The sequence below is a fragment of the Lycorma delicatula genome, chromosome 1 (assembly GCF_047948215.1).
Source record: "Lycorma delicatula isolate Av1 chromosome 1, ASM4794821v1, whole genome shotgun sequence".
Taxonomy (NCBI): domain Eukaryota; kingdom Metazoa; phylum Arthropoda; class Insecta; order Hemiptera; family Fulgoridae; genus Lycorma; species Lycorma delicatula.
The window spans coordinates 29,076,006-29,102,121 of NC_134455.1; the positions used below are offsets into that span (position 1 = coordinate 29,076,006).

Below are 26,116 nucleotides of genomic sequence, written 5' to 3' on the forward strand. Positions count from 1 at the left end.
TCAGACCGGCTAGATGGCATCACACAGACTTCTTGGGACTAAAAGAATATGCAGCTTGCATGTCAATTAACTTTTCTGGTGTTAACACTTTCGGTCAACAACTTTTGGCTGCATCTGCCACAGTCCCTGTCTGTTGGAACTTGTACAGCCGCTTGATAGACGACTTGTTTGATGCTTCCATACCATATTTTTCTGTGAAGGCATTCTGGATCTGGGCATAAATGGCACATTTCTCTTTTTTTTGACAATATTTTATAAATATTTATGATGTGTTAAAAATACTTTTTGTGACAAATTTTTTTCTGAATTAATTTTTCAAAATAATTTTAATAGATTTAATGAAGAAGAAGATAAGTGGTTTGTGGCTGGAATAGTGAGTCATGGAGAGGGTTGTGCACGACCACTGGAACCAGGTGCTTATACTAAAGTTGCTCTGTTTCTTGATTGGATAAGAGAAAAGACAGGTGAATATCATTAATTTTGTTTGATAATTGATTTTCCAATTTTGTAAGTAATAAACTACAGTAATCTTCAGAACTGTTGTTTGGGTATTTCTATTTAAAAATAATAATCATCTCAATAATTTACTATGATTTATTTCCATATCATCAAAATTTAATGTTTTGAATTCTATAATTTTATTTATACTCATGTGTTAGATTACTTAACAATCTGTTCAGTTTCTCAGTCCTCACAACAAAGCAGCAATAAAATAGAATCACTTTTACTCACATTAGTTTAATCTTGCTAAATAACATCTTGTAAGCTTACAATGATATTGTATGTAATTCAATTTTATAATATTACTATTGCATCTTACTATAAACCTACTAATGCTTAATTGTTGTTCAGCTATATATTTTATAACAATAAATAAATAATTATTTTATTTGACTGTTATATAATAATACATTACACAGATCATGTCAGAAATGGGTGGTTGTACTATTCCATTGTTAAAAAAAGCAACTACTCTAGTTTTTGTTTGGTTGGATGAAGAAATGACTTCTTTTAAAATAATGGCAAAAATTTTATCAAAGACCACTGATTGTTTATTATACTATCCTACTAAAGGGCATTTGTATGTGTGTGTGTCCATCCCCCTTAGCTTAGTACCAGAACAAATAAAACGACTTTTATAAACAGTTGAATTAACATTACATCCACAACCACAATCTGACAATAGATTTGACCAAATATTTTATTAATATTAACTAACTGTTAAAATATAAAATAATAAGCATATATCTTTAATTTGAGATATTAATTGTAGACTATTAACATGGTCAAAGATGATTTAAATAGTTAACAAGAAAATAAAACTAAAATAAATACTTTTGATAGAAATAAAAACAAAAGAAAAACCAAATAGGCTTACTTTTATGTGTCTTAGTGATTGTCTGTGAGTTACAATCATCAGAATTTTTTTGGCTACACTTAGTATCCAACAAGTTAAACAATTATGGCAGCAAGAACAAGCGTGACAGATGACAACATTTGATTGATATGTGATCTCATTGAAGATAATAGGCCCCTTAAGGTTGATGAAATTGCTTTGGAATTGGGTATCAGTAATGGAAATGGCCATTCCATTAGTACAAAAGCATCTCGGGTTCCACAAAGTTTGTGCAATAATTTTCATACATTGAACAGTCAAATGTGTTGAGACATGGGTCTATCACTACACACCTGAATCAAAATTGGCAAGTATGAAGTAGTGTAGGAGTGCAGAGCCTTCTCCTATAGAGGCGAAAACCCATCCATCATCCAGAAAAGTTCTTACATGTTTGGAATTGAAAAGGCTTATTACTCATTTTTTGCCATGAACATCACACTGTGAATACTGCATACTACTGGCAGCTCTTGGATAAAGTGAAGCTATCTACAAGAACAAAAGGCCCTAACAGCTAATCAGAGATGTGCTGTCTCCTTCCCAAAATTCCAGGCCTCACATGGCATTTGTTAGCATTTGGGATAAACTGGATGAAATTTACTGAAAAACCTCAGAAAGTCCCCTTATGTTCCATGTTGCCCCCTTTGATTTGTTTTTGTTAGGTCTTTAAAGAAAGCATTGGGAGGAGGTGTTTCAGTCCAACAGTAAAGTAGATGAGTTCGGCTGCAATTTCTCATGACACATCTCAAGCTTTTTTTGAAGTAGATGTCCACAAACTCCTCTCCCCACCACATTTAGAGAGATGATGTATAAAAGCAATAAATATGTTTTATATTTTTATTCTGCACTAATAAATGATAAACACAGAAGTCCAGTTTATATTTGACTGTCCTAGTATATCTAGTCGTAAATAAAATATATATTATAATAAATTTGTCAGTTTACTTAATATCAAAGTATATTTTGTCTTTTCAGAGACCAAGATGTACCATGGTAATCATCCCTTATTACAGTGTCCTGGTCATAAATGCAGAGGTGGTTTTCGTTGTATTCCAGAAAAAATGAAGTGCAATGGTAAAGTTGACTGTCTACTTGCAGATGATGAAATAGGATGTTTTTATGAAGAAGGTTTCCTCCTGAGTTTAAGTTTAGTGGATGATAATCATAATCATAATTTTCTGAAAAAGAGTGAAAAAGGAAGAGAAAGTGTAGATCAGAATAATTTCAGTGAAAACATTCAATCAACCTGTTCAGTAATTAATATTGCTGAAGATCAGATTGACTTTTTTAATGGAAATGTTTCAGCATTGAATAGTAGTAATACTAATTCTGGTGAAATCAATAACATATGTAACGGAACAAATACATCTAAATTGCTTGGGAATGTTAATGAAACCTCTAATAATTCAGCAACATTTTTTAAAGACTTTTTTGAAAAAAAATTAACACCTCTTCAACATTGTAGTTCAGAAGCATTAAATAATAAAAGTAATGAATCAGATGAAAAAAAAGAAAGAGTTGCATTAAGTGTAATCAGTTTATATGAAAACAAAACAGAATTAGCGGTATCCAATACTTCTGAGCCAGAAAACAAAGAAACCGTCTTATATTATCAAGGAGTTCCAAATAGCAATAATAGTGAGGCAAAAGAAACAGATTATTTTGCTGATTATAATATACTTAATTATGATTATAATATTGATGGACAAAATAAAGTGGATTTTACCAAATATAACATTTCTGATTACTACTATAATGAAAACTACTTCCAGAATCAGACAAATGTCTATTCAGACAATGCTTATGTGGATGAAATCTATGAAGATACTGATTCAGTAAACAAGTATAATCAAAATTCATCTTTAATAAATTATGGTAATAATGAAAATGATAGGTTTTATTATGATGAGGAGTATCATTATCCTAATATGAATGGGGAAAAAAAAGATGATAATTATTCACATATGTCTGGAGGATTTCAAAAAAGTAAATCCAGTCTTAACAATTATGATTATTTCTATCTAACTTTTCATGAGACAGAATCTAACAACAATAGTTCAGCGAATAATAGCAACTCAAACAGTTTTATTGATAAAACAAATGAATTTTCTAAAGAATCAAATCACTTTAATAATCATTACGACCACAGATGTGAATTAAACAGAAAATTAAGTTCATACATATCTCATGATTTTTTTCCTGAAGATTTTGATGTAAACTTTCTTCTTGAGTTGATAAAAAATGCAGAAGACAGTCATAAGTACATAGATAAAGTAACAAATTCTGTTTACCTGAAACCTTCATATCTGAAGAAATTGGGAGTATCAAGATGCTGGAAAAATTTTGTAAATGTTTCTAGTGATCCTTCATCATCTCAGGCATATAAGTTCAATTATACTAAGTCTTCTATAAGTGGAATATTGAAAGAGGGGATTCCATTCTGGCTATTCAAATGTAGTTTGTAAGTATAAGAAATTAATGTATATTTTTGTATTTTACAACCTTTATTTTCAACTGTTTTATATTGATTTATTTAAATGATGTGAAAGACAAAGGACTAACCTCTAGGCAATATTATTACAACAAAACTGAAGAAAATTATATAATATTGAGGGCTTGAAGGTAAAAGAATCAAAGTCCAATTTTACTGATAATTGAGATATTTTACCCAAATGAAGTTAACTACTACTCCTTTTTGTAGGTTATACTATCTAAGTTCAATAATACACTTTTTATGAGCATCAGTTTATTTTCAAAATACCTAAATGAATACTGACACGTGGCTGTAGAAATAAAATTAACCAAATACATTTGGATAGTTTACCTGTTGAAAATACATTAAGTAAACCGAATGTATTTGAGTAGTTTTAACTCTCTTGAGTAAGATGCATTTGGCAACTTCAGTTGGTTTTATCAGTAACCATATAGCAATTGGGTAATTTTACCTTTGTATGATTTGTGAAATTGATTTATTTACGGGTTTTGTGCCAGTTACTAATTAGTTTTAGCTGTGGTTTTTCTCTTAAAAATGAATCGAAATGAAGAAATAATGAGTTTAGCTGAAAGAACTGTGGATGGAGAAATATCAGAAGTTAATTGAGGTAATTTGCTTGATACCAATTATGTAATAATCAGAGAACCTGTCAATTTTAGAGATTATGTTTCAAATGTTGAAATAAGTAATAAAAACTCCCTTAGCACTGTAATTTGATCTTATTCTCATTACAGTAATAATTTTATCAGTGAAAATTTTAAATTGTTAATACAGATGAAGAAACAGAGGATCTGTTTCTAGGTCTAGTTCTGTTCGTTGAAGGTAGATAAAGATCCCAAGTTCCTACCTAACAATGATGATGAAGAGAGTAGTGAAGATAAATTATTTTGTGGAAATAAACAGACTAAATCTGATAATTTTGGTAGCTCTGGTAACTGTGATATAAAATATATTAGTAGTAATGGTGAAAATATTAGTGATGTAAATAAAGATTCAGTTTGTATTTTAGGCTGAAATTGGTCAACTTCTAATAACAATGAAAATAAAAGAAATAAAAAGTCATATCGGTGGTTGAAACCCCATCCTAAATAACAGATTGTTAATCATAATAAAGGTTAATGTAACTCAGGTCTTCTGTAAAAATCAAAAACGAGGAAGAGCATGGATGCTAAAAACCAAAACCTGTTTATTTTTTAAACTGTTTTTACAAATGTAATGCAAATTTTGACTAAGATACTTAAAATAAAGTTTTCTGAGAGTATGTACAGTTAAATCTTACGTAAGGCAGTAAGATTTCTTGTTGTCCATGACTAAACAAAATAATATTGAAAGGAAAAGAAAACGGAATTGAAAAGATGTTAAGTTGTAGCAGTTACTTTTTAAAAGAAAGTATCAATATAAGTGTTTGTAAAGAGTTTTTTTTACAAACACTTTGTATAAACAATGGACCTTTGCAAACAACTTTTACTGGTAGATCAGAAGTGAGTGAAAATTTCTCTGCTTCATATAAAAAAGGACATAAAACTCCTCCAAATAAAACTATTGAGGACTGGAAAAATAAAATAAAATTTCACATAGAATTATTTGTTACAATTGAAAGTTACTATTGTAGAAAGGACACCAGAAAAAAAATACCTTGACCTTACTTTATCTATTAAAAAATGTTATAATTGAAAATGTTATAAAATAAAATGTACATATTGTATAAATTAAATATGTATGTACCTTCACAACTATTGTAGTATAATATTTTAGTATAAATACAAATGTATTAAAAATTTTTAAGTGTGTTTTGGTGGTATGTCAATTAGTAATTAAGATTAGTTCAAGTTTATCTATGTTTCAATACATTTACATGCACATGTGCACACACACGCACTCACACACACACACACACACATATATATATATATTCTAAAGAATGATTAATAGGGAGTGAGTTGTAGGTTAATTGCGTGCCATTTGCAGACATAAGGGCTTGTGTTGATCAATTATCAGAGGGACAATTAAATTTTTTTATATCATTTAAAAAAATGTGATATCAAACAAAATAAAAAAAGTGTAAATTGGTGGGTGTTAATCTCTTCAAGAGATGAATGGATATAAAATTTTTATTACAATTAATAGCATTATTATTTATTATTGTTAATACTACTATCCTCCTTATATTATGAAATAATAAGAAAAATGCTGAAAACATAAATACTGCAATAACTCAAGACCTAATTGATCTACTAGGATGGGCAATGTTTTAAAATACTCGAAGAATAAAATCACACCTAATGAGGCTTTACCCAAAATTTTTCTCAACTTTGAGTTGAGATATGAGCGAACATTGGTTGTCCATATATCATATATATATATATATATATATATATATATATATATTACAAGATAAGAAAAATGTTGAAAACATGAATTGGCCATGAAGTGGTCTAAGGGCACAGCCCCTTAGTTATAATTTAAAAAAACAAACATTGTGATTGATATGAAGTGAAAAAGAATAAGAAAAGATGAATTCTGTTAGCAGGTAAAGGAAGAAAAAATTCACATCATTAATTATCACTAGATTACTTTGAAGAACTGAATTCAGTATGTTGTATGAAATGTTGCCTGATGTGCAGCTGCTGATGCAGTAGTTCCTGATAGACAACAATGATATTTGATATTTCAACAATAGTAGTTTGGAGTATATATGTACAGTGATATGAGCAAAATCAAAAGAGTTATCTATATAACTCTTTCGATTCTGTTCATTTATTATGAAGATGATTTCCAGCATATTTGACTATAAGAGGATGTTTACAATATATTCTCGAATGATTAGATTTCTGGCAACATGGATACTGCATGATTTTAGGGAGTGCACCTATCATTTTTAACATTTCAATAGAGTCCAAAATCCTGATAATTTTATAATTTTTATCAATACTGAATCTCACCAAGATGAAAAATAATAGAAACATAATTTTATGTCTTGATATTTTAGTTATAACATTTCTGATACCAGATTACAGTTAATGCATTTTTCTACAGGAGTTGAGTAATGTATACAAAACAGATAAAAACTTTGTAGATTTTGTTTTTGGATAGTTAAAAGCAAATAACTGATTGTTCAAAAATTTTACAAATATTTTTATAATATTTTTGTACAAATATTTTTATTTTTTTTTATAATCACCATGATAAATTGTTATAGCATCAATCGATGATTTAGTTTCAAATTATTTACTATTGGTAACTAACTATAGACCGCATGTAAAATGTCACTGGTTGCATGAATAGGAGGAGATTGTTTTTCAATTTGGCTATTTTCAGTATGTATGCAGACAGACCGTACCATGAAGTTCTCCCAGGACTTTCATAACCTATTCTACTTGTGAAAATAATGAAAAAAGTTCATATAAACATGTGTCCTGAAATTCTTCATATTTGAGTTATGCCTAGTGAAAGATTTTTCTCAGATTTCAGCAACCCCGGTTAAATGAGGTCGTACTGAAATTTTTAGGACACGGATTAAAGAGTAGAATTAGTGATTTCTTATGGGTTTTGACCTGAAAAATAATAAAATAGGTTCCAGAAAGAAGTAATTGAGAAGTTTGGGATGAAAACCAATGAACTGGTGTAATAAGTTTGTTTAAATGTACATTGTTTTTATTTGTTTTAAACATCATTAAAATAGCTAAAAGTAAAAACCTACAACCTACCCATGAATCAGTATATGTATTTTACATATACAAAAACAGCCTAAAAAGGCAAATAGTTAAGAAAATAGTGAAATTATGTTTTAATTTTAGTAATAATGTTATTACTAAATAATTTATATTATTTTTAACAAAGTTACTTACTTTTGGTTGACAAATAATAATTAAGTAACATAATAGAATTAATTCAAATTAATTTATAATTAGCTTTTAAGATCAGTATTATATTTATAATGCTTAAGCAAAAAATAAATAGTTACTCCTTCTTTTTCTTCAAATAATTTTTTTTGTTGTCAGGAAATAATTAATTACTTGTACTTTTACTTACTTTCAACAAATATTGAGTTATCATTATCCCTTTTTTAACTGTTTGTTTAGACAGATTTTCTTCTCCACCCTAGTTATTTTTTGCTGCCACATAACTGGAATTGATTTCTTTCCTATCTGTTCCAGTCAAGTCATACAATACCTTGTTTGGAAAATTTTTTTTTTGTTTTATTTATAAATGCATTTTCAGTAACAAATTTGCTTTTAAAAGGTTTTCTGTAAAATGCCTCTGAAGAAAATCAAAATAATCTTTTATGATATCTCCATCCTCTTAGCAGATTTAAAAAAAATGAATATGATCAATGCCCCATATATAGAAATATTTGAGCCAAATTTGAAGAAAATTGGTTTAGTCAATCCTAATATATAAGGTCAAACCAGTGCAACACACATATGCATAAGTTTTTATTGGTCTAGATGAATTAGTTAGACTCTAAAATGTAAAGATGTGAAAAACCAATACCCCATGTTTCCCATGATCCCTCTTTAGTATAACCATTCTAGCTATATTCATTGGAAAAGTAAAAATCCATGTTTCATCACTTCATTTCAATTTCTGTATCAGAATATTTTCAAAAAGAATTGCTGTACTTAAAAGATTTTGATAACTTAAGTAAAAGGAATTTAAAATAGTCAGTTGGTTTTGGGAAAATGTCTTTTTACAAGGACTTCTAATTTTATACCACACATATAGTGATGCAACCTCCATGCAAAAAAGTTTGAATTTTTGTAAAAATGAAAATCATTATATGTTTGTTATAGTTATTCAGAAACTCAGTTCTACAATGCACAATTTAAAGTCAGCATATATATAGTACTACACACAACATTCTGGAATGTGCAACCAGTACAGTAGGAGTGCCATGTATGACTGTCACTAATATACTGTTTTTTTGTTATTAGAAAAATTATGAAAAAAATTACAATACCCAAAAAGAAACTTTCAGACACTATTATAGATAAAAATTACCTGGTGCTAGAACTGGATTGTAGAGGGTTGATCCATTTTGACCAAACAAAAAATATAATGAATGATAAAATTGGGCAAAGATATGAGGTGAATTTGTATGTTATATTATAAATAAAAAAAAGTATGTTTTTGTCAGTCAGTAAGGCTTCCTGTAATTTAAATATTAAATACCCTGGATTAGGATTGGGATTCATTAAATGAAAGTTTCATTGAAACTAATTCTCTCATTTTTCAAAACATGAAAACAAACATTTTTCTTATCACCAAACAGAAATTTTCTATGAATCAGAAAGTTGTCATGAATATGTTATAAGACATCTTTTTTCTTATTTTTTTATTTATATACAGACAGGGTCATCTAAAAAGTTGTCCATAATTTCATGACCAAATAATAAGACAATTAAATTTAATTATATATCAAAATGCATAATAGAAAACTGCAGGGGATATTTCAGAATTTACACCATCAAGGGGTTCTATTAACTGATGCATCTATAGTAGAATTGAAAGGGGTGGTCCTGCTTCCTGGCCAGCAACAAGCCGCAACTGATTCAAAAAAGATTTTTTTTTTAATTTTGTAAAAATAAATTAAAAACACAGACTACGCAGAAAAAATTCATGATGTTCAACACAGGAAAAGTAATCATTGCTACTACTACAATTATAATTCATAATGTAACCAATTGGACTTGGATAGATATACAGAGTAATTCAGATTTGTTGTGAACAATAAAATTTGCTAAGTTATGCAATAAACTTAGCCCTTTAGTTTTTCCATTCACTTCTAACTAAATGTGTTAATTTTAATTAAATGTTTTATTTAGTCATAAAATTACAGAATTATTTTTTGGTGGCTTATCATACATATAAATTTATTATATGTAAATTATATATTATATAATGTAATTCAATGGTGCATTAATAAACCCACTGCTGCTTTTAGTTGTATTTGGTTGTTAAATAGTAACACATTTTAAATTGATATTAATAATTTCATTCTAACATTTTTTTTTTAATAGATTTCAACAGTATATTCCATTTTATATGAAATGTGATGGTAAATTTGACTGCGAAGATAGTTCAGATGAGATTAATTGCACTTGTTGGGATACTCTACTTGCTAGACATGATAATTTTATTTGTGATGGTATTATTGACTGCCCAGATCATATGGATGAAGAAAACTGTTTGAACAGTGAGATAATTCTAAATTAACTTACATTGATATTTACATTTACAATTAATTTATATTTATATTATACATTATTTTAAATTTATATAGATAATTTGGTTAGTGAAACATTCATAAAGTGAGAGTTTCTAAAAATACCCTACAACTACCATTTTATATTCACCTGTTGTTGGAGAATAAATAAATATTACATTACTTGATTTATCCCTTCACTGAATAATAATAATTAGAATAGATCTTAAGTTAATATAATCAAAATTTATGATGATTATTGTAAGCTTTTATTGTACATTGCATGCAATGAATATTTTATACATAAATTATGTTAATGTTTTGGTTGAAAGATGTATTTTATGTCATCAAGAATAATTTCGTTTATTCTAATTAAAATAGCTATAATTAAAAAAATTAAATAACACAAGCCTATGATGATTGTGTTTTTAAGTTTTTGATAATTGATTCTCAATTAGTTTTTGATTTTTTAGTGCTCAATCTGAAAATAATCTTCATTTTTACCATCACTTCAGGATTTTTCACAAATCACAAATTTCAAAATCTGCAAAAAGTTTAAATTACTTCAACTGGGACAGGTTTGATGCAGCTTTCCAAGATTTCCCATCTAGTGCTAGTCATTTCATTTCGGTATACCCCCCCACATCATCATCTCTAACAATTTGTTTTACACATTCCAAACGTTGCCTGCCTGCACGATTATTACTTCTAACTGTCCCTTCCATATTAAAGCAACTATTCCAGGATTGCCTTAATATGTGGTCTGTAATTCTGCCTCTTCTTTTAACTATATTTTTCCAAATGCTTCTTTCTTCATCTGCTTGCCGCAATACCTCTTCATTTGTCACTTTATCCACCCATCTGATTTTTAATATTTTCCTATAGCACCACATTTCAAAAGCTTCTAATATTTTCTTCTCAGGTACTCCGATTGTCCAAGTTTCACTTCCATATAAAGCTACGCTCCAAACATATACTTTCAAAAATCTTTTTGTGATGTTTAAATTAATTTTTGATGTAAAAAAAATTATATTTCTGACTTAAGGCTCATTTCACCTGTGCTATTTGGCATTTTATATTGCTCCTGCTTCGTCCATCTTTCTCTTTCCACTTCTGAACACTTTTCTTTAATCCACTCTTCTTTTGCTAGTTTGCATTTCCTGTTTATAGTATTTCTTAATTGTCGGTAGTTGCTTTTACTTTCTTCATCGCTAGGATTCTTATATTCTCTACGTTCAGCCATCAACTGCAATATATCGTCTGAAATCCAAGGTTTTCTACCAGTTCTCTTTGTTCCACCTACGTTCGCTTCCCCTGATTTAAAAATTTCCTTTTTAGCATTCTCCCATTCTTATTCTACATTTTCTACCTTATCTTTTTTACTCAGACCTCTTATGATGTCCTCCAAAAAATCTTCTTTACCTCCTTGAGGAAGAGAGAGATTTAAACCCCAATCTACTTTTCATTATCACTAAATTATAGTCACTATCAATGTCTGCTCAAGGGTAAGCTTTGCAGTTGACGAGTTGATTTCTAAATCTTTGCTTAACCATGATATAATCTATCTGATACCTTGCAGTATCATCTGGCTTTTTCCATGTGCATATTCTTCTAATATGGTTTTTAAACTGGGTGTTGGCAATTACTAAATTATGCTTTGTGCAAAACTCTATAAGTCGGTCCCTTCTTTCATTCCTTTTGCCTCTGTATTTACTCAATCTGTATTTACCAACTATATTTCCTTCCTTGTCTTATCCAATGCTTCCATTCCAATCTCCAACTATTATTAAATTTTCATTCCCTTTCATGTATTTAAGTGCTTCGTCAATTTCTTCTAACGAAGAAATTACACACTCTACCTCATCATCATCATGGGTGCTTCTAGACATATAGACGTTAACAATCACTGTCGGTTTAGGTTTTGATTTTATCATCATTACAATGATTCTATTGCTATGCATTTTGAAATACTCTACTCTCTTCCCTATCTTCTTGTTCATTACAAAACCTACTTCTTGCCTGCCCATTATTTGAAGCTGAGTTAATTATTCTAAAATCACCTGGCCAAAAGTCATTTTCCTCTTCCCACTGAACCTCGCTAATTCCTACTACATCTACAATTATCCTATCCATTTCTCTCTTTAAATTTTCTAACCTACCAACCTTTTTCTTAAAAGTTAATAAAGTTAAGATTGTGATATTCCTTTTGTTATCAAGTGGACACCTTCCCATTCCTGAAGTAATGTATACAATTAATTAATGTGATGAGAATAAATATTTATTTATTTAATCCAGTTTACACATTGATTCTGATAGAAAAATCCCCTTCTATTTTACTATGAAAAGATTTCTATTATTATTTGTTGGAATGGAATAGTTTAGCTTGCTCTTGTAATTATGTGTGCAAAAAGTATCCCAGATTGCGGACATCTTTTTTTCATTTATGCATTGTCAGAATTTTACATAATTAAAAGATTAGGGAGTTTTCATTTATGTGTAGTTAATGGTGTAAATTGACTGAAGATATGTTTGCTGTGGCTATTTATAAATTATAATAACAAACCTCCATGATGAAGTTGTAGTATTTCTGCCTTTCATGCAAAAGATTCTGGGTTCAAATCACAATCATATCAGTTTGGCATTTTTCATTTGCTACAACGTTCATTTTACATTAGCAACTGTAATTGGACAGCTACTGTAGTTGATAAAATAAATAAATTATTATAATTGTTAAAATTTGTAATAATACATTTTTATTATTATTTTCAGCTGATTGCTCTGAAAAACACTTTCATTCTTTTTTTAACAATTCACAATGCAAAAAACTTAAAGAGAAAAATTATACTAAAACTCTTTCTAATGGAAGATTTATGAAATACGATCAAGGACATAATATACAATTTCAAAATGAAGGTATCATTACAGAATATTATCATGGTAATTGGCGACCTCTCTGTGTATCAAATGATTCTTCTGTAAAAAATGCTTTTAAAATTTGTCGTGAAATTGGTTACATGTAAGTTGATTTGTGCATTATATTTCCATTAGTTATATAACTAAAAAACTATATATATATATATATTTTTTTTTTCAACAAATTGTAAGTCTTAGTTATATAATAATGTTGAAGGATATAATATAAAAAGTTATAGAAATTTCTTCTTCAGGTTGTAAAATTACAAAAAGATGGCAATGTAAGGAAGTCATCAAAGGCAAATTAGCACAACAAAGTAGAGACCCTTCTTCCAATAAAAGAAATTTGTTGGTATTAAATGTCAGTTTAGGAATTGTAAATATATTACAACATTAATGAAATGTGTAGTTTTAAACTGAAAAAAAACATGCTAAAAGTAGAAAAATGAAAAAATAAAATAACTGAATACTCTCATAGACTTTTGAAATTCTAATTTATCAAATGGCAAAAGAATGTTGAAAAACAGGTCTGTTGAAAAAGTTCAAAATAAAGACGTTTTAAGATGAATTGTGGAAAAAAGAAGTCAGTGGAAAATTTTTATTAAAAGAAAAACTAGATTGGAAGACATTACCCTAGTTTCCCTAGTACCCAAGTTCTTAGAGTTGCTCATCTAATAATGGTAGGATGGTAGGAATGTAGTTGGTGAAAGCTATAAGGAGGGACAAAGATCAACATAAATCAAAATTTTATAATGAAAGATGTAAAAAATGTTTTGAGATTAAAAGATTGTTAAGTAATAGAAAGAAATGAACATTAAACTAGTTATTTTACTAATAAAAAAAAAACTTTTATAAGCAGTCATATCGCATTATGTACGCTATAGCCTTCGCGCAATACTGTAGGAGTATTAACTCCTCTAAGTATAAGAGAGTACTTAGATATAACAGAACCACTTAAATGATGCACCAGGTCCTGTGGTGCTTCTGAATTCCATTTCATGAGTTCCATACTCATTCAGTAAGTTGCATCCTGACCCCAGTTGCCAGGACAAAATTATAACAAGTGGTTGAATGTTAAATGTGGTGGACCTGGCTGCTTCAAGGTCTTCTATGCAATATTCCTTACTACAGTTGGCATAATTATTGAATCCGATTGTATTTTATCTTTAATATCTACTGAACGGTAGCAGTAGAGAACAACTGATTCAGCTATTTACAGAAGCCACTGAAAACCCACTGCTGCACCAGTGTTCTTATGACGACATTTTCTCGTTTTATAAATAAGCTTTCATCGATTTTAACAATAATTATCACCACCAATTTTCAGATGAACATATTTTGACTAGCAAAAATACATATTTCATGCATGTACATATTCTAGTCAACCACTTTGCTTTTACTTATGTTTAATTATCTCAAAACTGTTCAATTGTCACAAAAGACGATCAGAGTTCAACAACATGTTGATTATGATGTTTAATATCGACTAATAATACATTGCATTCATGTAGAAAGTCTACATACAGTGGCTCCTTGTTTATCGACAGCTCCTGTAGCATTTATTATTGCAAATAAACATGGCAGAACAAGATTGTGCACTGGAAGCAAATTAGAAAATGAATACAATTAAAAGGTAGAAGCCAGAAAGAAGCATAACTACAATGAAAAATTACACAAATCAATTCTGTATATAATTTTTACTTTTTCTTAAAAGTATACACAAATTACCTACATAGAGAAGAAAAAGAAAGAAAGAAATTAAAACTAGTGTTGATTAACATAACAGTTATATTATTGATGTAGGTCAGATAAACGAACAAAGGAAATAAAGGTAGTTTGTGTTCAAAGAGAGATTATCAAAACAGCAAGATATGTCTCTTGGATTGTCTATGAAATAAATAAATATGGAGATTTTATGAGGGCGGTTTGGAAAGTAACCTCTGTTTGGCTATAAATAAAAAACCTGCATAGATAAAAATATTTTATAATGTACAACTTAAGACAACAGCTTTTAACTATTTTTCAACATAGTCGCCATTTAAATTCAAGCATTTTTCATGGCGTTTCACTAATTTACAAATAACTTCTTCATAAAATTCAGCCGCCTGGGTATACAGCCAACCTTTACCGCATTTTGAAGTCCCTCTGCGCCAAGTCCGGACTGTAAGGGGCATGAACAAAAATGTTTCGTCGGAATTGATTCAGAAGTTCTTGAGTTCTTCGAGCACTGTGAGGATGAGCGTTGTCACTCAAAAAAACAACACCGGATGACAGCATACCGGAACATTTGTTCTGAATGGCTCACCTAAGTTTCTTCAAAGTTTCACAATAGATTGCTGAAGTAATCGTCGTACCACATTCCATAAAATACTAGAAACTTCCTTGCCATCCCAAAAAACCGTAGCCATAACCTTCCTCACTGACAAGATTTGGCGAGCTTTCTTTGGCTTGTATGGAGAACTGGTATGGGCCCAGGCCATCATCTGTTGTTACGTTTCGATGTTCACATAGGCCATCCAAGTTTCATCTCCAATCACAATTCTCTTTGAAAAACGTTCTCCTTCTGCGTCGTGGTGTGAAAGGAAGTCTAAGGCAGAGCTCATTCGTCTGGTTTGATGGATCTCTGTGAGCACTTTAGAAACCCATGGAGCACAGAACTTCCAGCAGCCTAATTTATCGATGACAACCTCGTATAAAACCAAACGAGAAATTGATGGGAACTGTTCAGAAATGGTGAATTTTCACACACTTTTTTGTCAGTTTCACAGACAAGATCATCACTCACAACAGAAGGCCTACCTACCACCCTTCTCTTCATAATGGATGTTTGTCCTTCCAGTTTTAAAAATTCGGAACCATTGCCGCACTACCACTCATAATCTTTGGGCCATACACAGTACACAACTGACGATGGATGTCTGCTGCCGAAAAATTTTTTGTCCAAAGAAATCTTATGATAGCTTGCTCCTCACATTTTGCGAGATTTTCTATTAGAGCGCTTACATTTTTACGTTATCACAAGCAAATGAGCCAACGTACACGGCTCATACTCACACAACTGCACTGACAAGCATACTGATTCAGAGAGTAGCCAATGTGTCAATTGCGGTGCCACTAACACTACTACTCCGTGGCGCGAGTGGTAGCGTCTCGGCCTTTCATCCGGAAGTCCCAGTCATGCATGGCATTTTCACACGCTAAAAAAATTTTCATTCATCTCATCCTCTGAAGTTATACCTAATGGTGGTCCCGGAAAAAAAAACTACTGCTTGTTCTATGCTACAACGGAGGTTAGTTTCCGAACCTTCCTCGTATTATCATACATTTCAGAACATAGGTTATCTTCCAAGATCTCTAACTACGAGTACTAGTGGGAAGGAAGTAATTGTTCTTTACGTAAAATTTTGAGCATATTTTGAATAAAATGACAATTGTTTTGTTTTTTTTTTCAAATCGGACATCAAACAGCGGAGTTATAGCAGAACATGTTAGTGTAAAAACAAATTTCATGGAAGTTTTATCTCTTCTACTAATCGTACGTGATTATGTCAGTCATACTTTATAAATACAAGTACAAGTAGCAGTGGATTTCTCAAATACCACATGCCAGTGATTTGATAACAGCATAAATTGTATTGTTATTAATGAAACACAAAATTTACTAGTTACCGACAATATAAAAACGTTAAAAATAGAATTTTAAATATTATATTTTTCACAAAAAAAGTACAATTTAAATTTAATTATTGAAAAATATTTATTTTTATTGGTGTCTCAGATGACTGGACCAATCCATTGTTTGACAAATTGGACAATGTGCACACAATCGATTGGACAATGTAGAACAGAACTATATAAATGATTAACAACTATTCAGGAACTGCCTGATTAATAGAAAAATATGTGGAAGCACAATTGTGCATGAATCACATGTTTAGTTATATGTGTGCTACAGAAATATTTTCCATATATTGTGATAAGTATTAATAAAAAATTCTTTATATGCTTTTCCAGTGAATTTGTTAGGCAAAAAGTAAGTTCCTATCTGTATCTATCTCTATATTATCATGAATACTAGTTATTTATAAATACTTGTATTTGTAAGTAAGTGTCTCCAAAGATATCAGCTTATATATTGACACAAAACTGATCAACTTTTGTTAATCATAAGTAGAATGTAGATTTCCTCTTGCTCACAAATGGTTATTCTGGAAATTCTTTATTGCACACTGAATAAATGTCAGAAGTCAGTAATACATTGGAAATCAGCTGTTACAGAGTTGAATAATTTGAAGATGGTATGAATGCACCAACTAATTAAGGAGACTGTTGTATGTATTGCAGTAATCATAAATACTTTCTTAAAAGCAATTATTCTGCATGACAATGCTGGATCCTTCTCAGTTTTGTACAAAACTCCTTTGTATAATTCAGATGTAGAGACAGATCTCAGTTTGCTGTTACTGAAATTATTTGTCAACTTTTCAAATGTCAAACCAGTCTCTCTAGTAACTTTGATGAACATTTTACCAGAAGACTGCCTATAATTTTGATAAACTTTGTGGTAAAGACAGTAGATACATCTGCAGGAAAGTCATTTGCTTTTCTGTACTTCAAATGCATGTCAGCCACAGCTTATGTACAGAATTTCTTTACCTTGTAGAGAATTAGCAGTCAAAATTTTCAAATATAATCATATATTATTCAGATTATTTTAAATTATTTTTAATTTTACAACTTTATTTATGCATGCGTTTAACTGAATTGTAATGCCATGAGATCAGCTAACTAGTTTCCAGTTGTTTTTGGTATTTCATAAGAAAAAAAAATAGTAATTTTTTTATCATAATTGTGATAAAAATCATCTGTTATAATATTGTATCAAATAATTAGAAAAGTAATTAAAAATCCTGAGTAATGTTTTATAATTTAAATCTAGTCTTGATATATTGTGATAATATTTTGCCTTAAACTTATTTCTAGGAATTATGAAACATTTAATTTCGTAATGGTTAATAATAGTAGTTTACCTTTGATCGGAATGGATGAGCAAAGACAGTTCAATATAACATCAACAAATGAGACAGATGACAAGTGTATGAGTTTGGAAGTTAAATGTTCAGGGTTAAAAGAAATTACAGGACTTCCTTGGCATGCAGTTTTATTTGTTGAAGGAAAAATGTTTGCTTCTGCTGGTCTTATTACTCTCAGCTTGCTTATCACTGATCTAAAAGCTGTTAAAAATATTGAGTAAGTTTATTTAAAATATCAATATTTTTGTAATATTTTAGTGCTAATTCATTGTCATTTAGTGCATTTTCATTGTTTAATATTTTGTTTATACTTTATAACAATGGTGTCACTGCTGCCACCATGATTTATTTGAGTAATATTACAAGTTATGCATTGTTTTTATCATATTGTAAACATTTTTTGTTTATTATCTTATATAATATTTAAAAAAAGTTAATAAGCACATTACATGTGTTGGATATCATTTTTAATCATAACCTGTAATGATTTTCAGTGATGAAAGTTTTTTATGAAGTTATAACCTACTAAACTGGCAGGTTTCCAAATTTCAATATATAAGTTAAAATAATAAAAAAAACATTATACTAAACATAAATCCTTTTAAAAAGTCCAACAATCCAAACAATAACTCTCTATTATACATTCATCATTGACCAAGAACCAGTATTATTCAGGTTGACGTCAGAACCTGTAAGCCTTTTTCAGTAGCGTTGTCTCAACACATTTTTAAAATCATTATTTATCAGTTTTTTTTTACATCTCTTCCCAGTTTATTGTAACATTTACTCTCTTTATAAAAGAACCCTTTTCTAGAAGAATTAGTCTGTGAAATGGTAAGGTTAGTAAACCTTTATTCCTTGTGTATTATAACTGTGTTGTGTGTATTAATACAAAAAACATAAGATCTCATGTATATATATATATATTACTTTTATTCAGTAAATAATACTGAATAATAACAATCTTAAAAAGATTCATTTCAGTAAAATAAAATATATATATATATATATTGTATATATAAAATAGATTCAACCTGATTCACCCATGTACAGAATTGAATGAAATAAAATGACATCACCTTACTTTTTCATACAATCTCTACAATAGGGCAACCTCCAATATCAGTTGTAGATTTTTTTCTTTTTTTAAAAATATTTAGTGTTAAATTACACATATTAAACCCAAAATTAAAAATTAAAGTATAATAAATTAAATATAAATTTTTTTAATTTATTAAAGGAAGTATAAAAATGTTAAAATTATTAAAAGTTTTTTTTTTTTATTTCTAATAAATTTTCTAATTTTTCTAAATTTAATATACTTGTATATTAGACTCCTTCTATGAATCATGAGACCTTGCCATTGGTGAGGGACTGAGTGTGCAGTGTTAGAGAATAGCTGGACCGAAGGTGTAACCATATCGAAGAGGGATCTGTTGAGAGCCAGACTAATGAATGATTCCTGAAAGAGAAGAGCAGCTCCTTCAGAAGTTGTTACAGGTGTAGGTCAGAACGACTTAAATTGCCATACCAACATCACTCAACCTTCTGAGTACTGCACTGCTGAAAGCAATGGAAAACTACAGCTGCTTTTTTTCCAAGAAAATATAACTCTCTGTAGCAACAAAGATGGAGGCGCCATCCTTGGTAAAATATTCCGGAGGTAAACTAGTCTCCTGTTTGGATCTGCGGGTAGGGACTACTAAGGAAGGGGTCACCAGAAAATTAAAAAATTACATTCTACAAGTCGGAGGGTGGAATGTTAGAAGACTAAAAAAGGTTGGTAGGTTAGAAAATTTAAAGAGGGAAATGGATAGGATAAATGTAGATGTAGTAGGAATTAGCGAGGTTCAGTGGGAAGAGGAAAATGACTTTTGGCCAGGTGATTTTTGAATAATTAACTCAGCTTCAAATAATGGGCAGGCAAGAAGTAGGTTTTGTAATGAACAAGAAGATAGGTAAGAGAGTAGAGTATTTCAAAATGCATAGCAATAGAATCATTGTAATGATGATAAAATCAAAACCTAAACCGACAGTGATTGTTAACGTCTATATGCCTAGAAGCACCCATGATGATGACGAGGTAGAGTGTGTAATTTCTTCGTTCGAAGAAATTGACAAAGCAATTAAATACATGAAAGGGGATGAAAATTTAATAATAGTTGGAGATTGGAATGGAAGCATTGGATAAGGCAAGGAAGGAAATATAGTTGGTAAATACAGATTGGGCAAAAGGAGTGAAAGAGGGGGCTGACTTATAGAGTTTTGCACGAAGCATAATTTAGTAATTGCCAACACCCAGTTTAAAAATCATATTAGAAGAATATACACGTGGAAAAAGCCAGATGATACTGCAAGGTATCAGATAGATTATATCATGGTTAAGCAAAGATTTAGAAATCAACTCGTCAACTGCAAAGCTTACCCTTGAGCAGACATTGATAGTGACTATAATTTAGTGATAATGAAAAGTAGATTGGAGTTTAAAAACCTGAAGAAAAGGTGGCGGATGAATCGGTGAAATTTAGAGAAGCTTGAGGAAGAGAAGGTAAAGAAGATTTTTGAGGAGGACATCGCAAGAGGTATGAGTAAAAAAGATAAGGTAGAAAATGTAGAATAAGAATGGGAGAATGTTAAAAAGGAAATTCTTAAATCAGGGGAAGCGAACGTAGGTGGAACAAAGAGAACTGGTAGAAAACCTTGGATTTCAGACGATATATTGCAGTTGATGGCTGAATGTAGAGAATATAAGAATCCTAGCAATGAAGAAAGTAAAAGGAACTACCGACAATTAAGAAATACTATAAACAGGAAATGCAAACTAGCAAAAGAAGAGTGGATTAAAGAAAAGTGTTCAGAAGTGGAAAGAGAAAGTAACATTGGTAAAATTGACATAGGAAGAAGAGGAAGTCGAAGAGGATGAAAGGGGAGAAACAATACTAGATCTGAATTTAGGAGAGCATTAAAAGATTTGAATGGCAGAAAGGCTCCTGGAATAGACGGAATACCTGTAGAATTACTGCACAGTGCAGGTGAGGAAGCGATTGATAGATTATACAAACTGGTAAGTAATATTTACAAAAAAGGGGAAGTTCTGTCAGACTTCAAAAAGTGTTATAGTCATGATACCAAAGAAAGCAGGAGCAGGTAAATGTGAAGGATACAGAACAATTAGCTTAACTAACCATGCATCAAAAATCTTAACTAGAATTCTGTATAGAAGAATTGAGAAGAGAGTGGAAGAAGTGTTAGGAGAAGACCAATCTGGTTTCAGGAAAAGTATAGGGACAAAGGAAGCAATTTTAGCGCTCAGATTAATAGTAGAAGGATGATTAAAGAAAAATAAACCAACATACTTGGCATTTATAGACCTAGAAAAGGCATTCGATTAGACTGGAATAAAATTTTCAACATTTTAAAAAGTTTGGGTTTAAATACAGAGATAGAAGAATGATTGTTAACATTTACAGGAACCAAACAGCATCAGTAATAATTGAAGAACATAAGAAAGAAGCCGTAATAAGAAAAGGAGTCCGACAAGGATTTTCCCTATCCCTGTTACTTTTTAATCTTTACATAGAAGTAGCAGTTAATGATGTTAAAGAAAAATTTAGATCCGGAGTAACAGTACAAGGTGAAAAGATAAAGATGTTACAATTTGCTGATGATATAGTAATTCTAGCTGAGAGTAAAAAGGATTTAGAAGAAACAATGAACGACATGGATGAAGTCCTACACAAGAACTACCGCATGAAAATAAACAAAAACAAAATGAAAGTAATGAAATGTAGTAGAAATAACAAAGATGAACCGCTGAATGTAATAATAGGAAGCGAAAAGATTATGGAGGTAGAAGAATTTTGTTATTTGGGAAGTAGAATTACTAAAGATGGACGAAGCAGGAGCAATATAAAATGCCAAATAGCACAGGTGAAATGAGCCTTCAGTCAGAAATATAATTTTTTTACATCAAAAATTAATTTAAACGTCACGAAAAGATTTTTGAAAGAATATGTTTGGAGCGTACCTTTATATGGAAGTGAAACTTGGACGATCGGAGTACCTGAGAAGAAAATATTAGAAGCTTTTGAAATGTGGTGCTATAGGAAAATATTAAAAATCAGATGGGTGGATAAAGTGACAAATGAAGAGGTATTGCGGCAAGCAGATGAAGAAAGAAGCATTTGGAAAAATATAGTTAAAAGAAGAGGCAGACTTACAGACCACATATTAAGGCAATGCTGGAATAGTTGCTTTAATATGGAAGGGACAGTTAGAAGGAATAATCGTGCAGGCAGGCAACGTTTGGAATGTGTAAAACAAATTGTTAGGGATGATGATGTGGGGGGTATACCGAAATGGAACGACTTGGAGAGCTGCATCAAACCAGTCAAATGACTGAAGACAAAAAAAGTGTATTAGAGGAACAATAAATATTTTATATTTTTTTAATGACATTTTAATATGAACCATTTTTAGTTTTATTAGAGATTATTCTTACAATTTTCTTTAAGACTTTAAAATACCAACTGAGTCCTGGGAACTGTCCCACTCAATAATGACATATTTGAAAAAAAAAACAACTCCAATAAACAGTTATTTTCCTTTTCATATCTGGAATATTACTCCTTTCATTTGAAAGAAGGCTGATTTACCTTATTTATAAAATACTAAGCGAACAAACTTTACCCAAAATGAATATCAATTTGTAACTCCAAAAATGTTACTTCTCTATAAGGTCTTCTTCCATTTAAAGTAATATCATTCATACTGTCTATTTGTATTGTAATGTTTAAATTTAAAAGAGAAGTTTTAAAATATTAAATTTTGTTTTACTTTATTTACTTAATTTAACATCATATACCATGAAACAATCATCAGGTACGTGCAAGCATTTGCTTACGCTGTCTGCAAATTTGATAAAACTGTCCTCTATTAGCAAACCAGATTTATCTTAGTTGAATCGGTACACATGAAATGAAATGCTACTTATTAGATCATTCGTGTTCACCATAGGATCTCAACACCTTTAATCTAGATTTTCTTGTATGATATTTATAACAATGCATTTTAATCCGAAATTTACTAAGGTAAAAAATAATAGAATTATTGATACTTCTGATATTTTTCTTAAAGAGCTTTAAAAGTTTATAAAGCTATTTAGTTCCTGAAGTGTAGATTCTTCTAATTGAAGATATATATTAACAAAAATGGCAAACTATATCATTATATTCCATGGTGGTTGGGTAAGGGAGAAGTCTGAATTACATATCCGACTACCCTTACCAACTATTATCAGCAAAGAAAACAAATTCATCTGATTTCAGTATCTTATTTTACAATAATATATCCGGATGGTGAACTTGCAAAAAAACAACCACTTTTTTGTAAGTCAAGTATAAATCATAGTTTCTAAGTATATGATCAAGTATTGAATTAATAGAAGTTTCAGAGAGGTAATCAGCCTCCTAACTCCCGATGGATCCCTGTGGTACAAACTACAGCAGAATAAAACTGGATTCATTCTGAAAAAAATTCTTGTAATATGAGAAAAAAATTTGGCTGTACTTTTCACATTTGGTGACCTTTATAGACAGTAAATAATCAACTTGCTAACATACCATTTAATTATAAAAAGACATTATCTATTTAAAATTATCAATTTACAGCTATACTTTTTTCCTTTAAATTTGATCTCGAGGTACAGAGTGTATGGTATCTCTTAGATTAGATAATCTTCAAAACCCCTTTTCAGATTAAAAGTCCCTTTCTTATTAAAACATACAAAGCTTACCAAATTTAAAAAAAAGGAAAAGATGAGTATTGACAGAATAAACAATATTTTCAAATTTTTACAAATTTTAATATAGATACCTGGGCCATATAAAAGAAAAACTCTGCAGTATTGCTTAATATGTGGATAAACATTTATCAATAAAATATGTATATTATGCAATACTGTTGATAGTAGTAGTATGCAATATTACAAATTCAGGCTTTGTAACACTACACATTCAAAAGCAATTTTCTTCCAATAATTTCTTCTTTTTTTTTCATATTGGCATACCAATCAAACGATTCCATTACTAATTAAATATTTCATAACACCCTTATTTTAGTATAAAATATATTTTCATGTGAATGTGTGATACAAGGAGCATTTACAACCACTAGTTACGCAGAATCAGTTTTTCAAATCAACATGATAAACAAAAAAAACAAATACAGATTTATAAATTGTTTGATTGCATAATACTCCTATATTGTTCAGAGTGAAGGCTAGAAATTTTTCTTTTGGTTCTTAATAGATTCTGTCTGTAATAACAAGAAGCCACCAACCCTCTTGACAGGGTTAACATTCCCAAATTGTTGCACATTGTAGCATGTATGAAATAATTGCTTGCCACAGTCAGCTACTAGTTACTACAGTCAGTTACTTACAACTAGTCTCTGCTTGCTGCTCTGTTGGTAGAGTGAGTGAATAACTAATACGTGACTAAAAGTTTAACTGTTTCTGCAGTCTATAAACTATGATTCAGTGATTCAGTCATAAACTATGCCCCTTTCTCCTCCTTCCACCCTTCACTCAATTCTGAAAAATACAGTTTTAAAGAGGTTTCTAAACTTTTTAATATAATCATAATTTCATAACATAATTTTTTTTATGCTAGTGGTAACTCCTTTGAAGAAGGTGCTGCTGATTAGCTGCAAAACATCCTTTAGAAGAATAGTTACAATGTAATTTGAAAATAAGTCTATCGTAATTCTAAATTGTTACCAGATTAATCAATTAAAAATTTCATATTTAGTGTTAACTATGTTTCATATAGTTCTGTAAAACTGAAATAATATTCCTGGAAATTTTGCATTACTTCTTTATGGTTCCACAATTTAATTATAATTATTGCGAATGTATCACTGAAAATTAAAAAATTTATATACCTGCCTAATTGTTGATGATCGCAAAGAGTATTTACTAAATTAAAAATTGTTTTCTTGTTGTTTAGTTGTTCTACCGTGAAGGAAGTTTTGCTTTTTTGAGTTTTAATCATTGCACTCTTAATTTAGTATAAAATGTACTTTAATGTGAATGTGTGTTCATAATCTGTTCAATAACTGTCTAATTGACCATTACTATTAATATTGTTAACAATCGCAAGAATAACTTAAATTTCTTGTGCTTGGTAAAAAAACTTACCTTATTTTATTTTGTGTATTCCATTTGATTATATTTGTTTATTATTAGAATATTTTGTATTTTTAATTGTTTTCTACTTTTCTTTAACACTTACATATTTACTGACTTCATTATTTTGATATTTTATATTTGTAAATTTTATTTATCTCTAATATTCTTAATTAAGTTATTTTGATAATTAATTATTTTGTATATATTATTTATAAGGAATTTGACAAAGCCCTTTTAGTAAGCTAAAAAATTTGACTTGATTCAAATAATAATAAAAAGTAATATAAATATAATTAATATATTATTAATTGTATATATATATATATATATATATATATATATATATATATATATATTAAAATAGTATTATTAACACAAAAAATTATGAACAAGAAAAACTTACCATTAAAAAAATAGACATTGTTTTACTTAAAATTTTATAAATAATTTTGCTACTTTATATATATATATATATACTCCGTATAACAGTAAAGAGTACAATATAGCATATAAACCACATAAAAGCATAACACACTTTGACGATAAGAAAATACAAATAGATATAATTTAAATGTTATATTCAAATAAAATGTAATTACTACAGTTGCAAATAAATTAGTTAAAACAAATCTATGAACACATTTTATCCTGTAAAATGGAAATTCAGAATTATCTATTAGGCAGAACATTAACAAGCACAAAATTACAAATACAGAAAATAAATCAGAAATAGCTGACATTGTTAATGATCAATTACAAATTTAATTTTAAAATTCAAATGATAACTATCAAAAGAAAAGATCAAGCCAATTTGTTTGTTTGTATATGATGAAAAATTTGAATGTTGACTAAATTTATTTTATTTATTTACAATAAATCTGAAAAAATT

At 29.6% G+C, this 26,116-nt stretch overlaps 1 protein-coding gene across 1 annotated transcript in view; it reads left to right on the plus strand.

Moving 5' to 3' along the window:
- The window catches only part of ndl (serine protease nudel), a 109,424-nt gene that overhangs the window by 55,010 nt on the left and 28,298 nt on the right, over positions 1 to 26,116 (plus strand). Inside the window, exons 10-14 of the mRNA XM_075354025.1 lie at positions 334 to 464; positions 2,369 to 3,854; positions 9,908 to 10,083; positions 12,862 to 13,108; positions 17,989 to 18,255. Of these exons, the coding sequence (XP_075210140.1) occupies positions 334 to 464; positions 2,369 to 3,854; positions 9,908 to 10,083; positions 12,862 to 13,108; positions 17,989 to 18,255 (2,307 nt within the window). The remainder of the gene's footprint in view (positions 1 to 333; positions 465 to 2,368; positions 3,855 to 9,907; positions 10,084 to 12,861; positions 13,109 to 17,988; positions 18,256 to 26,116) is intronic.